The sequence below is a fragment of the Pleurodeles waltl genome, chromosome 5 (assembly GCF_031143425.1).
Source record: "Pleurodeles waltl isolate 20211129_DDA chromosome 5, aPleWal1.hap1.20221129, whole genome shotgun sequence".
In the NCBI taxonomy this organism is placed as follows: domain Eukaryota; kingdom Metazoa; phylum Chordata; class Amphibia; order Caudata; family Salamandridae; genus Pleurodeles; species Pleurodeles waltl.
The window spans coordinates 428,795,290-428,810,178 of record NC_090444.1 but is presented as its reverse complement, the minus strand read 5'-3'; the positions used below and the strand labels follow the sequence as shown (position 1 = coordinate 428,810,178).

At 46.3% G+C, this 14,889-nt stretch overlaps 1 protein-coding gene across 1 annotated transcript in view; it reads right to left on the bottom strand.

Annotated features, from left to right (window-relative positions):
• Positions 1 to 14,889, bottom strand: part of PSME4 (proteasome activator subunit 4) — a 1,396,200-nt gene that overhangs the window by 615,443 nt on the left and 765,868 nt on the right. The window contains exon 33 of the mRNA XM_069234194.1: positions 11,911 to 12,064. Within this exon, the coding sequence (XP_069090295.1) occupies positions 11,911 to 12,064 (154 nt within the window). The remainder of the gene's footprint in view (positions 1 to 11,910; positions 12,065 to 14,889) is intronic.

Genomic DNA, 14,889 nt, shown 5'->3' with positions numbered 1-14,889 from the left:
TGCTCTACTCTGTCCCTAGTTATAAAACTGCTGCCACCATTCATGAGTGCTAAACCCATCTTTGCTCTTTTCTTTTCTATTGCCAGGATCCTGTCCTACAAGCAAATCTTTCAAGCTAGTCTCTCTAAAAGACTCCCTTGGTCAGAGTCTTTCTCTGGACCTTGAGGAACCTGAGCCATCTTCACTGAGGGGGTGTCTTAGACACCTGGGGTTGTTTGTGGGGTTAGGATTCTACTATTTCAAGTGATGGAAGGTCCAGTTCCTCTTCTTTATTTGAGTCGCCCTGATCTGCAGGGTCAGTGGCTCCACCAGTAGGATGGGCCTTCTCATACTCTGCCAACAGCTCCTGGAGCTTTAGAGAGGTAGGGTTTGAGCCTGTTTCAATATTGTACCCTTTACAGAGGGCTCTTAACTGCTTGTGAGAAAGCTGGAGGTAAGGGATAAGGTCGACGTCTTAGCCACACCTTCTGCAGTACTCATTTTTATTCTAAAATTGGGATCTTTTTGAGCTAGGGAAAAATCCTAAAACATTTTTACAGTCCTAACTAAAGTACGTTTTTAAGATGTTTCAACTGGTAAGCTACAGGGGCCTAATCATAAACCTAACAGTTACTTTTAAGAATTTGGAAAAAATACCAAATTCAAAAATGCACTTTATCTTAACGCAAGTTTTGAATTCACTCGTGTAGTCACTTATTGACCGGGTGGTACCAGCAAATGCAAAGTCGCAGACCCTACCGCTGTTCCACCAATGTAGGAAGCTGACTCTCTCTATGATGCACTAAAATGAAGTACACCATGCAGAGAGTCCAATAGATCCCCAATTGGTTTGCAGAGGCAAAAGTAGATAGGACGAATGCTCTATTTTGTAGTTGTGTGGGCGAGCAGTTAGGCTTATCAGAGGGTAGTGCTAAGCATTTGTTGTACTCACAGAGGCAATAAATGAGACACATAGTCAAAGAATAAATTAGAGACCAAATTAGAAAAATAACACTTTTTTTAAACGTTTCAAACCCAAGAACTTCATAATCAGGTAAGAACTTTTTCAAGCATAAATGCTTTTCAGATTCAAGAATCGACACAGTGCAATTGTCAGAGTCCTTCAATGTTAACCTATGGAGGAAAACAATGTTCAGCAAACACAGGGTTAACAATGACTTACAAGGCCAATCTCAGAGAGTTAAGGTACGTACTGGGCACGGATCTGAAGGACACTAGCAGGTCAATCCAGGCAGCACCCGGGCGGCCAGGTGCAGAGGTGTAGCAAGGCATTGGGTGCCCAATAATTTTCTGTGGGAGTTGGTCTTCGTGAAGAAAGGCTGTAGGCTCTGGCTATAAAGCTAGTTGGGGACAACGAACAGGTAGGTAGGTAGTAAACAAGGGGTGCTCGGGAATGTAGGTACATCTTTGGTCCTTTTCTCCAGAGCCTAGGGGTGACGGATGCAGGGATGTCTTTAGGCTTTGTATTTCTCCGTCCTGGAGCTATCGCTGTCAAGGGGCCCAATGTGTTGAGGCTGCAGGTGTCATTGGGAAGTCCAGCAAGGGCGGACCAAGAGCAAACTCGAGCTCAGGGAAGCCGGGGGACGTCCTTGGCACCAGTGACGCACCTCAGAAGAAGTCAGGGACGACGGGTGCAATGGTTGCTGGAGTTGTCGGATTTTCTCTCACTGCCAGGCCATAGGAGAGGAGGGGCTGCGTGAAGAGGCTGTGGGCAACTTGGAGGAGTCCAAGTAGGGTGAAATCTGAGTGGACTTGGACTCTAGACAGCTGAGGAACCTTGCTGGCACCGTTGGTTGGTTTCGCCTCGAGTCGTGGACGTCAGGTGCAGAGGTAACTTCAGGTGTCAGGTCTTTGCTGTTCCGGAGGCTGCAGAGTCCTTTCTTGAGACTTTGTTGCAGAACACATCTGCTGCTCACAGGAGTCTGAGTATTTATAGAAGGCAGGCAGTCTTCCTGGATTTCTTGAAGACTCAGCTGCAGGATGAGTCATCTTTTTGGGCAGACTCTGTCGAGGTCAGACGACAGGCCTGTGGGGATGATACCAAGTCAGTTGCCTCTACTTTTCCTCTTCTGCAGGTGCAACTCTTCTTTGTCCTTTGCTTCTTAGGTCGCCTGGATCTGAGATCTAGGGTTCAGGGGTGCCACCTAAATACTCCATTTCGGGCTACAGGGAGTGCCAGGTAGTATCCAATGGGCTGCCCACCTTTAGGGGGGACTGTAGGAAAGTACCCTCTTTTTGTCATGGTTACCGCCACTTTTTGCCTGCTGTCAGTGTGTTTTGACTTTGTTCACTAGGATCCTGCTAACCAGGACCTCAGAGACTGTGCTCTCTCCCTCTAAATGTGGTTGCTTAGGACTTGGCACACCCCACATTTGGCATACTGGTGCCTCCGTGTAAGTCCTTAGTATATGGGACTTAGGTAACCAGGGCAATGGGGCACCAGGGGTTCCCCATGGGCTGCAGCATATATTGTGGCACTCATGGGAGCCCATGCAAAATGTGTCTGCAGGCATGCTATTGCAGCCTGCGTGAAAAGGTGTATGCACCCTTTCACTACAGGTTACTGCACCAAGTCACTGTAAGTCACCTCTGTGGCAGGCCCTCCTAGCTCAGAAGGTAGGGTGCAGATACCTGTGAGTGAGGGCATCCTTGCATGAGCAGAGGTGCCCCGGCGAACTCCAGCTCCATTTTCTTGGACTTCGTAAGTGCCGGAAAGCCATTTTACCCATGTACTGCAAACAGGTCCAGCTTCATAATGGTAACTCCGAACCCGGGCATATTTGGTATCAAACATGTCAGAATCATACCCCAATACTGTTGTCAGTATTGGTTGTATGATTCCAGGCACACTCGGGGCTCCTTGGAGGACCCCTAGCATTGCTCCTGGCAGTCATCTGGGGTTTGCCGGGCAGCTCTCGCTGCTGTCACTCCATAGACAGATTTCTGCCCACCTACTGCTTAGCCTGCTTAAGCAGAGGAAGGCAGAACGAAGGATTTCCTTTAGGAGAAGGAGGAAACACCCTCTCCCTTGGGAATGTTACATGGCTTGGGAGGGGTAGCCTCCCCAAACCACTGGTATGCTTTGAAGGGCACATTTGGTGCCCTCCTTGCATAATGAAAATGTCACTTACCCAGTGTACATCTGTTCGTGGCATCAGTCGCTGGAGATTCACATGTTCTGCATAGCTCGCCATCTGGTGTTGGGTCGGAGTGTTACAAGTTGTTTTTCTTCGAAGAAGTCTTTCGAGTCACGGGACCGAGTGACTCCTCCTTTTGTCTCCATTGCGCATGGGCGTCGACTCCATCTTCGATTGTTTCCCCCGCAGAGGGTGAGGTAGGAGTTGTGTTGTAGTAATAGTGCCCATGCAATGGAGTGACTAAGTATGTACCTATTTAAGGCTAAAATAATATATATACAAATATACAAAGTTGAAGCTAACTTCCGAATTGCTACAGGCTCCCGGGGAGGTGGGTGGGCACATGTGAATCTCCAGCGACTGATGCCACGAACAGATGTACACTGGGTAAGTGACATTTTCAGTTCGATGGCATCTGTCGCTGTAGATACACATGTTCTGCATAGACTAGTAAGCAGTTATCTCCCCAAAAGCGGTGGTTCAGCCTGTAGGAATGGAAGTGGTTTGAAATAACGTTCTTAACACGGCTTGACCTACTGTGGCTTGCTGTGCGGATAGCACGTCTACACAGTAGTGCTTGGTGAACGTGTGTGGCGTAGACCATGTGGCTGCCTTACATATTTCTTGCATTGGGATGTTTCCTAGAAAGGCCATGGTAGCACCTTTTGTTCTGGTTGAGTGTGCCCTTGGTGTAATGGGCAGTTGTCGTTTTGCTTTAAGGTAGCAGATTTGGATGCATTTAACTATCCATCTGGCTATACCTTGTTTTGATATTGGGTTTCCTGCATGAGGTTCTTGGAATGCAATAAATAGTTGTTTAGTCTTTCTGATGTTTTTCGTTCTGTCAATGTAGTACATTAATGCTCTTTTGACATCTAATGTATGTAGTGCCCTCTCAGCTACGGAATCTGGCTGTGGGAAGAACACTGGTAGTTCCACTGTTTGATTTAGGTGGAACGGTGAAATAACCTTTGGTAAAAATTTAGGATTAGTCCTTAGGACGACTTTATTTTTGTGTAGTTGTATAAAAGGTTCTTGTATTGTAAACGCCTGAATTTCGCTTACTCTTCTTAGAGATGTAATGGCGATGAGAAATGCAACCTTCCAGGTGAGGAACTGTATTTCGCAAGAGTGCATGGGTTCAAAAGGTGGACCCATGAGTCTTGTAAAGACAACATTTAAGTTCCATGAAGGAACAGGTGGTGTTCTTGGTGGTATAATTCTTTTAAGCCCTTCCATGAATGCTTTAATGACTGGTATCCTATATAGGGAAGTTGAATAGGTAGTCTGCAGGTATGCAGATATTGCCGCAAGGTGTATTTTAATGGAAGAGAAGGCTAGGCTTGATTTCTGTAAGTGAAGCAAGTAACCCACTACATCCTTTGGAGTTGCGTGTATAGGTTGGATCTGATTATGATGGCAGTAACAGACAAACCTCTTCCATTTACTTGCATAGCAGTGCCTAGTGGACGGCCTTCTGGCTTGCTTTATGACTTCCATACATTCTTGGGTAAGTTGTAAGTGTCCGAATTCTAGGATTTCAGGAGCCAGATTGCTAGATTCAGCGATGCTGGATCTGGATGTCTGATCTGTCGGTTGTGTTGTGTTAACAGATCCGGCCTGTTGGGCAATTTGATGTGGGGTACTACTGATAGGTCTAGCAGTGTTGTGTACCAGGGTTGCCTTGCCCAAGTTGGTGCTATTAAAATGAGTTTGAGTTTGTTTTGACTCAATTTGTTTACCAGATAAGGAAGGAGAGGGAGAGGAGGAAAAGCGTAGGCAAATATCCCCGACCAGTTTATCCATAGGGCATTGCCTTGGGACTGCCTGTGTGGGTATCTGGATGCGAAGTTTTGGCATTTTGCGTTCTCTCTTGTTGCAAACAAGTCTATTTGAGGTGTTCCCCAGAGTCTGAAGTAAGTGTTTAGAACTTGGGGGTGAATTTCCCATTCGTGGACTTGTTGGTGATCTCGAGAGAGATTGTCTGCAAGTTGATTCTGGATCCCTGGAATAAACTGCGCTATTAGGCGAATGTGGTTGTGAATTGCCCATCGCCATATTTTCTGTGCTAGAAGACTCAACTGCGTTGAGTGTGTCCCCCCCTGTTTGTTTAGATAATACATAGTTGTCATGTTGTCTGTTTTGACAAGAATGTATTTGTGAGTTATAATTGGTTGGAAAGCCCGCAATGCGTGAAAAACTGCTAGCATTTCTAGGTGATTTATATGCAGTTTTGTTTGATATACGTTCCATTGTCCTTGTATGCTGTGTTGATCGAGGTGTGCTCCCCACCCTGTCATGGAAGTATCTGTTGTTATTACGTATTGTGGCACTGGGTCTTGGAATGGCCGCCCTTTGTTTAAATTTATACTGTTCCACCATAGAAGCGAGAGGTAAGTTTGGCGGTCTATCAACACCAGATCTAGAAGGTGACCCTGTGCTTGTGACCATTGTGATGCTAGGCACTGTTGTAAGGGCCTCATGTGTAGTCTTGCGTTCGGGACAATGGCTATGCATGAAGACATCATGCCTAGGAGTTGTAATATCATCTTTGCTTGTATTGTTTGTGTTGGATACATGCGTTGTATGATCTTGTTGAAATTTTGAATTCTTTGTGGACTTGGAGTGGCTACTCCTTTTGTTGTGTCTATTATGGCTCCCAGGTATTGTTGTACTTTGCACTGCAAAATGTTGGATTTTGCAAAGTTGACGGTGAAACCTAGTTTGTAGAGGGTTTGTATGATTTGATTTGTGTGTTGTAAGCACTTTGTTAGTGAATTGGTTTTGATTAGCCAATCGTCTAGATACGGGAATACATGTATTTGCTGCCTTCTGATGTGTGCAGCCACTACTGCTAGACATTTTGTAAAGACTCTTGGTGCGGTTGTTAAACCAAAAGGCAATACTTTGAATTGGTAATGTATTCCTTTGAATACGAACCGTAGGTATTTTCTGTGAGATGGATGTATTGGTATATGGAAATACGCGTCCTTGAGGTCTAAGGTTGTCATGTAGTCCTGTAGTTTTAGCAATGGTAACACCTCTTGTAGCGTGACCATGTGAAAGTGGTCTGATTTGATGTAGGTGTTTAGTATTCTGAGGTCTAGGATTGGTCTCAGTGTTTTGTCCTTTTTTGGTATTAAGAAGTACAGTGAATAGACTCCTGTGTTTGTTTGTGTGATTGGTACTAATTCGATTGCATTCTTTTGCAATAGTGCTTGAACTTCTATTTCCAGAAGGTCGGAATGTTGTTTTGACAATTTCTGTGCTTTTGGTGGTATGTTTGGAGGGAATTGTAGGAATTCTATGCAATAACCATGTTGGATAATTGCTAAGACCCAAGTGTCTGTAGTTATTTCCTCCCATGCTTTGTAATAATGACCTATTCTTCCCCCCACTGGTGTTGTGTGGAGGGGGTGAGTGACATCTGAGTCACTGCTTGGTTGTATGGGTTTAGGGGCTTTGAAATTTTCCTCTATTCCTAGGGAATTGCCCTCCTCTGTATTGGCCCCGAAAGCCTCCCCTGTACTGTCCCTGGTAGCTGGACGGTGTTGCCTGCGAGGTGCTAGCTTGTGTGGCCTGACCCCGAAACCCCCCTCGAAAGGGTGTCTTGCGGAAGGTGCTGTAGGTTCCTCTGCTCTGCGGGGAGTAGAGTGCGCCCATGGCTTTAGCAGTGTCAGTGTCTTTTTTAAGTTTTTCGATTGCCGTGTCCACTTCTGGTCCGAACAGTTGTTTTTCGTTGAATGGCATATTGAGCACTGCCTGCTGTATCTCTGGTTTGAACCCAGACGTTCTTAGCCATGCGTGCCTTCTAATGGTCACAGATGTATTAATTGTTCTTGCAGCTGTGTCTGCTGCGTCCATAGAAGATCGGATCTGGTTATTTGATATGTTCTGTCCTTCCTCAACCACCTGCTTTGCCCTTTTTTGAAGTTCCTTGGGTAGATGCTCGATGAGGTGTTGCATCTCATCCCAATGGGCTCTGTCATAGCGCGCAAGTAGTGCTTGAGAGTTAGCGATGCGCCACTGGTTTGCAGCTTGTACTGCAACTTTTTTCCCAGCTGCATCGAACTTGCGGCTCTCTTTATCTGGGGGTGGTGCGTCCCCAGATGTGTGGGAGTTGGCTCTCTTCCGAGCTGCTCCCACTACGACGGAATCTGGTGGCAGCTGTGTGGTGATGAAAACAGGGTCTGTAGGAGGTGCTTTATATTTCTTGTCCACCCTTGGCGTTATTGCCCTACTTTTGACCGGCTCCTTGAAGATTTCCTTTGCGTGCCGAAGCATACCTGGCAGCATAGGCAGGCTTTGGTAGGAGCTGTGGGTGGAGGAGAGGGTGTTGAATAAAAAGTCATCCTCGACTTGTTCTGAGTGGAGGTTTACGTTGTGGAATTGTGCTGCTCTAGCCACCACTTGAGAATATGCTGTGCTGTCTTCAGGTGGTGAGGGCTTTGTTGGATATGCCTCCGGACTGTTGTCCGACACTGGGGCGTCATATAAGTCCCAAGCGTCTTGATCCTGGTCACCTTGGCTCATGGTGGTGTGAGCCGGGGAATGTGACGGAGTTTGCGCTGGTGAGACGTTAAGTACAGGTGGAGGAGAGGGTGGCGGAGTCACCTTTTTCACCATTTTTGTTTGTGGCGCCTGGTCTGTTTGAAACTCCAGTCTCCTTTTTCTCCTAATAGGGGGAAGGGTGCTTATTCTTCCTGTTCCCTGTTGTATGAAAATACGTTTTTGCGTATGGTCCACTTCGGTGGATTGCAGCTCTTCCTCAAACCTATGCTTTCGCATCTGAGAGGACAGTGATTGCTCCTCTGTATAAGAGCCTGGACCTGGGTCGGTTACGGGTTGTTTTGGCACCGAAACCCTGCCTGTATCTTTTTTCGGCTCTGAGGTGGCTTTTTTCTTTTTTGGAGTCGAAACCTCTCGGCGTCGATCTTCGTCGGTGCCGCGGTCTCGGCGTCGAGCCGTTTCTACACCGCTATCTCGGTGTCGTTGCTTCTCTCCAGCACTTTCTCGATCCCGAGAAGGCTGCGTGCCGGTGTCTCGACCGGAGTCGGACGATCTCGGCACTGTTTTGGCCTTTTTCGGTGCCGATGGTCGGTCACCGAACTTATGGGTGGAGCCATGGCCTGGTGGCAGTGGCGTCCCCTGGGCCTTGTCACTTTTTTTATGTGTTGTTTTCGACGTCTTACTCACGGTTCTTTGATCGTCGAATTCCTCGGAGTCCGATTCGTGGATCGAAAAGGTTTCTTCTTCCTCTTGTTCCTCGAACTCTCGGTGCGCTGTCGGCGTGGACGCCATCTGAAGCCTCCTGGCTCGACGGTCACGGAGTGTCTTTCGGGACCGGAACGCGCGACAGGCTTCGCAAGTCTCTTCACTGTGCTCAGGTGACAGGCACAGGTTACAGACCAAATGTTGGTCTGTATACGGGTATTTGTTGTGGCATTTGGGACAAAAACGGAACGGGGTCCGTTCCATCGGCGGTGTTGGACACGCGGTCGGGCCGACCAGGCCACGACGGGGGCTCGAAAACTACCCCGAAGGGCACCGGAGCGCGTCGATCTTCGATGCGGTGTTGAATCTAACTACGCCGATCCCGAACGCAACAATACCGACGAAAATCTTCCGAAATCTACTAACTTTCCGTTCCGAAACTCGGAGCGACAGGAACACGTCCGAACCCGATGGCGGAAAGAAAACAATCGAAGATGGAGTCGACGCCCATGCGCAATGGAGACAAAAGGAGGAGTCACTCGGTCCCGTGACTCGAAAGACTTCTTCGAAGAAAAACAACTTGTAACACTCCGACCCAACACCAGATGGCGAGCTATGCAGAACATGTGTATCTACAGCGACAGATGCCATCGAACACCTGTTTTCACCAGTCCAGGGACCCCCACGGTCCCTGCTCTGGCATGAAACTTGACAATGGAAAGGGGAGTGACCACTCCCCTGTCCATCACCACCCCAGGTGGCCACTTGATTGTGCCATCTTGATCCAAGGTGGGTAGAAGCCCCTGGGAGCATCTGAGTGGCCAGGTCAGGCAAGTGACGTCACAGCCACCTCCTGACAGGTGGTCGCCCTCCTAGGAAACCAATCACCCTTGCTGGGCTATTTAGAGTCTCCCTCCAGGCTGGGTCTTCAGATTTGACATGCAAGATTCCTGCAGGACTCCTCTGCATCATTTACTTCATCTTCTGGCCACCAGGACTGCAACTCAACGCTCCAGGAACCGACAATCCATAACTCGAGCGACACCTTTGCTCGCCAACATTGATTCCTGGTCCTTCCAGCAACTGCAACATTTCCATGGCTGTGTATCCTCTGAGGGAGACAAGTCTTCAGCCTGCACAAGAAGCAAGAAGGAATCTCCCTTGCAGTGAAGGAGTCACTCCCCTGCACCTGCAGGCACCAACTGCAACAGTGTCTGGCTGCATGGATCTTCTCACCTGCAAGACTGCGTGGATCCTTCAACACAGGTGGTGGTCTGGAGTGGTCCCCTTTACCAGCTGTCCAACTTGGGAGAAGGTGAGCCCTTGCCTCTCCTTGCAACACCCCCGTCCACTGCGACTCTTGCAGCTACCAAGGCTTGTTGACTCTTCTTCCAAGGGATCTTCAGGCTCTCTGTAACCCTGGTCTCCAACACTCTTCCCTGCAAATCACAGTCTCCTGCCTGCTGCTCCAGGGAAGTGTGACTCCTCTCCAGGTGTGCTGAGCAGAACTCACTGCGACTCCTGTGCCTGCGAGTTGCCTGAGGGGGCTGCATCCTCGTCTTTTGGCTCTCCTCACTGCTGAGGGTCACCTGGGAATCCCCTCCTTGGGTTGAGTCCCCCTGGACCTTGCTGGTCTCCGGCAGCTCTGCAACTTTTCATCTGGAACTTTTGCCTTTGCCAATGCTTGTTTGTGGCTTTCCAACACCACTGACTGAACGCAACGCTTCTTCTGTCGTGGGACATCACGTGCATCACTTTTAGAACTCTTCTCCTGCTCTGGTGCTGCACAGCGGACTCCTTGTCTCCATCGTCGACCAGGTCCTGTATTTCCAGAAGGGTGGGTAGTGGCTCCTGCCCCAACCAGACACTCCAACTCGAACAGGACTTAGTGCCCTTCTTTTGCAGGTCCTCTTCTGTCAGGATCCACCTTTGTTTTTTTCCAGTCTTGCTTGGGTCTTGCACAGTCCTTTTACAAAGTTTACCTGTGGGTTTGGGGAAAAACCAGGTACTTACCTCTTCTCTCCCGGTCGCCGGGGGACACCGTGGTACTTACCTTTTGGGGTTCCTACTTCCTCCAGCGCCCCTCTACAGATTCTACTTCGTTGGGTGGGGGACTGCCTTTTGCATTCCACTTACTTAGTATATGGTTTGGTCTCCTTCTAGGGCCTCTGCTATTTTCTATTATTTTACTGTTTGGTATTGCTTTCTATGCTAATCTCGGACTGCTAATGTGTATATAATAATGTGTTTACTCACCTATTATTGGAGTATTGCCTATATAGTATTTTAGTATTTGTATTACTATAATGAAGTACCTTTAACACTGTGTGGTTCTTTCATGTGTGTAAGTGCTGTGTGACTGTAGTGATATTGCATAAGCTTTGCATGTCTCCAGATATGTCTTGGCTGCTCATCCACAGCTACCTCTAGGGAGCACAGGCTACCTACACAGTACCTACACCTCACTAATAGGGGATACCTGAACATGGTATAAAGTGATATCACCATAGGTGCTCACCACACACCAGGCCAGCTTCCTACAGGGACTAATCCCTTCTTATGAACAGTTCCGCTGCAAAGATGGAGGAATTTAAAAAGTAGTGTTTAATTCAGCTCCTCCACCTTAGGGGTGGGACTGGCATGAAGTAGTCACACCTCCTAATCTGCCTAATCTTCCTGCCTGTGCCAGAGATTACTCAAGGAGTTCTCACTTCCTGGCTGCATAGCACTTCACAACTATGACTGTTTCTACTTGCATTATAATAGGGTTCCGAATGTTTTATCTGCAGAAATGTATAAACAAAAAAAAATGATAATCTGCAGTAGATCACAAACAGAAAAGATGCAAAACTGAAAGTGATGTACTATCCAAGACGCGCATTTCAAATTAGAAATGTGAGACGTATCAGTCCTCACTTTCCATTTAACAATTTCATTAGCATTCATAAAAATCAGGTTTTTTAAAACTCACTAGACAAATAGCACAGTTGATTTTCTTTACTGCTCCGGTTTTAACTAACATTAAGGCCAAAGCAGATGCTCTAACACAGCTCTCTTAGCTTGCTGTATTTTGTTATAAAAAAACACGTAGCATGCCACGATAAATGCAAATATTTCAGATATTTCTGCTGCCTAGAGAGGTTTTTTCCCTGATTAAAAAAATATCCTTTAAAGAGCATCTCCTTTTTGCAAATTAACATAAACCCCTTCCTGCCTTTTAAAGGCTGGAAGGGCTTGGAGTGCTGATTATGAACCAAGAGAAGAGTATTAACACATTTTCTTCTACCATGTGGTCGACGTAAACAGTGTAAGGTTCTGCAGTTCATATGGGAGTAACCAAGAAGACACAAAGGGCCAAAGTTACAAAATACCAATGGAAAACAGGAGCCAGTCGGAAACCTGATAATTAAGGTTTAGAATCTTTATCAATAATTATTTCCATTAAACATCTACAGCTATGTTATTTAACATATATTTGCCCTTTTCAGTATAATATAGTAACAAAATTGCATTTGATTTTTAATTTTTCTAGTTCAGATTAAATTAAACCGTGACTTACTTTGGCCAAGTGTAGTATCCCCAGTGAGTTTTTTCAACAAAGCTGCTCGCTTCCCAAGATTCTTTGGTAACTGGTAAACTCCCACTGTTATATTGCAGCCACTGATTATCAGGTCTGTCGCCAACCACAAAATGTAAAGGTTTTTCATGTCCACCTTTTATCAAAAGTACAGTCAGTTAATATATATTATTTAAAGAAAATACATCTATTTGCCAAAAACAAAATCAATCAAGCCGAGGCATTATTATGCCTATTTTATTTACTATACAACATGCTTTCCTCACATTCACATGACATTCCATAAGGGACTAAATGCAATATCAAATATATTGCAATTTGACGTACTAAACATAATGCATGATAGGGCTGACTTCTTATTGGTATAATAAAACCTAAAGTGTACTTTGTTTTCAACTAAAACTATTTCTTGATTGAAAAGCAAAGTATTGATGTTAACCTTGGTGTTATAACTTGACACAGATCGAATCTACACACAATAATTTAAAAAAGGTTAGTCAACAAGAGCATTCACCATAGTTTACCCAGTGTATTATTCCAGGACACAGTATCAAAGACGTGACGTTCCGGAATTATGTTAATGACGCTGCAATTTATTTCAAGGAATTGCGGGTAGAATACAGTTCTGCACTCTTCCCTCCCACTTTTCCAGCTGTGACCACATACACTTCACTTTCTCAAATGCAAAACAACCCATTTGAGTAGACACCAGAGGGACAATATTTTGCCCGAAATTACAACACCACTTTTACTGGCAACAAAAGCCTTGCTACACTAATATTTTTAAATGCAGTTACTTAAAATCATGATTTATATTAAATTGCTTTAAGGGTTGCCATTCAGTCGTCAGTCTATTTACTTTTTAAAGTGTACCATCTGGGATACCAGACCTTTTTGAATACATATTTATGGTCTTAATGGTGCAATTAACGACATTCCTCCAGAGCTTACTGACCCTAATGGAAACTGGCCTCATCTTTTAACTAGTATTGCCTGTGGTCCCTGTGAATTCAACCCTTTCTGATGGGAGATTATTGATAGTGAACCACAAGTACAATCACTAACACAAACGCCACATACACTGGGGTCAGATAGAAAACTACTGTTTGATGATTTAAAATAAAAAATAAAAAACGAATTACCATGGCATACAAGCCACTACTTAAACCAGCAGCCTCTTCAAGAACATCTCTTTGCGGAAAATGGAAAACACAGGTTGGAAGAGAGATCATTCTTGACAAAGGAAGGGGGCTCTAGTTTGCCCTCAAAGTATCTGTAGGAGGCTGGCCTCGTTTGTAGTGGGTACCTAAGGTACGTACACCTTATCCAGGTCCAGTTATCCCTTATTAGTGAAATGCATTCAGTGTCTAGAAGCCAGGCTGTCTAGGGGTCGCTATAGCTGAGCAGCCAAGGCTTATCTAGGAGACATGCAAAGCTCATGCAGTACCACTGTAGTCACTCAGTACTTACACACATGAAAGAAAATACTCATTGTTACAAAACTAAAGGTACTTTATTTTGGTGCCACAAATGCAAAAAATACCATAAAGGCTATACTCCCTTGGGAGGTAAGTAATAAACACTAGAATACAGAAAAAGCTGTAAAAACAGTAAGAAAACAGTGCAAATAGTGAAAATCACAATAGAAAGCCATGTGCCTGGGGGAACACAAACCATATACTAAAATAGTAGAATGCGAAAGTCGGTTTCCCACCTAGGCAAGTTTAGTGTGTAGAGGGGCACTGGGAGTGTAAGACAACAACAAAGGTAATAAGGCCACCATCAATGCAACTCATTTGTCCAGTAAGTTGATCGTGTCCAGCCCACAACTAATTGTGAACTTAGCTGCATCCCTCCCATCAGCAACTCCTTGAGAGATGATAGCCCGGGTCTCCTCCGGGACCTGTGCCACACTTGAGTAGGGAAATGCCTCCCTCGGCATGGCTGCCTTTTGTTGATGCTAGTTATGATTGAAAGTGTGCTGGGATCCTGCTAACCATGCCCCAGCACCAGTGTTCTTGCCCTAAACTGTACTTTTGTTCCCACAATTTGCACAGCCCTGGCACACAGAAAAGTCCCTTGTAACCCCACGTACCAAGGGCCCTTTGGCCAGGGAAGGTCCCCAATGGCTGCAGCATGTATTATGCCACCCTGGGGACCCCTCACTCAGCACATGCACAATGTGTCACAGCATGTGAGTGCTGGTGGGGAGAAAGTGACTAAGTCGACATGGCACTCCCCTCAGAGTGCCATGCCCTCAACCCACTGCCTGTGGTATAGGTAAGTCACCCCTCTAGCAGGCCTTACAGCTCTAAAGCAGGGTGCACTATACCACAGGTGAGGGCATAGTTGCATGAGCACTATGCCCCTACAGTGTCTAAGCCAAACCTTAGACATTGTAAGTGCAGGGTAGCCATAAGAGTATACGGTCTGGGAGCTTGTCAGACACGAACTCCACAGTTCTATAGTGGCTACACTGAAATCTGGGAAGTTTGGTATCAAACTTCTCAGCACAATAAATCCACACTGATGCCAGTGTGGGATTTATTGAAAAATGCACACAGAGGGCATCTTAGAGATGCCCCCTGTATACGAGTCCAATTCCTAGTGTGAGGCTGAACAGTTCCTACCAGCCTTCCACAACCATACGAGTTTCTGGACACGTGGGGTGAGTGCCTTTGACACTCTGTGGCCAGGAACAAAGCCTGCACTGGGTGGAGGTGCTTCTCACCTCCACCTGCAGGAACTGTAACACCAGGTGGTGAGCCTCAAAGGCTCATGCCTGTTGTTACAGCGCCCCAGGGCATCCCAGCTAGTGGAGATGCCCGCCCCTCCGGACACAGCCCCCACTTTTGGCGGCAAGTCCGGAGGAGATAATGAGAAAAACAAGGATGAGTCACCCACCAGTCAGGACAGTCCCTAACGTGTCCTGAGCTGAGGTGATCCCTGCCTTCAGAAATC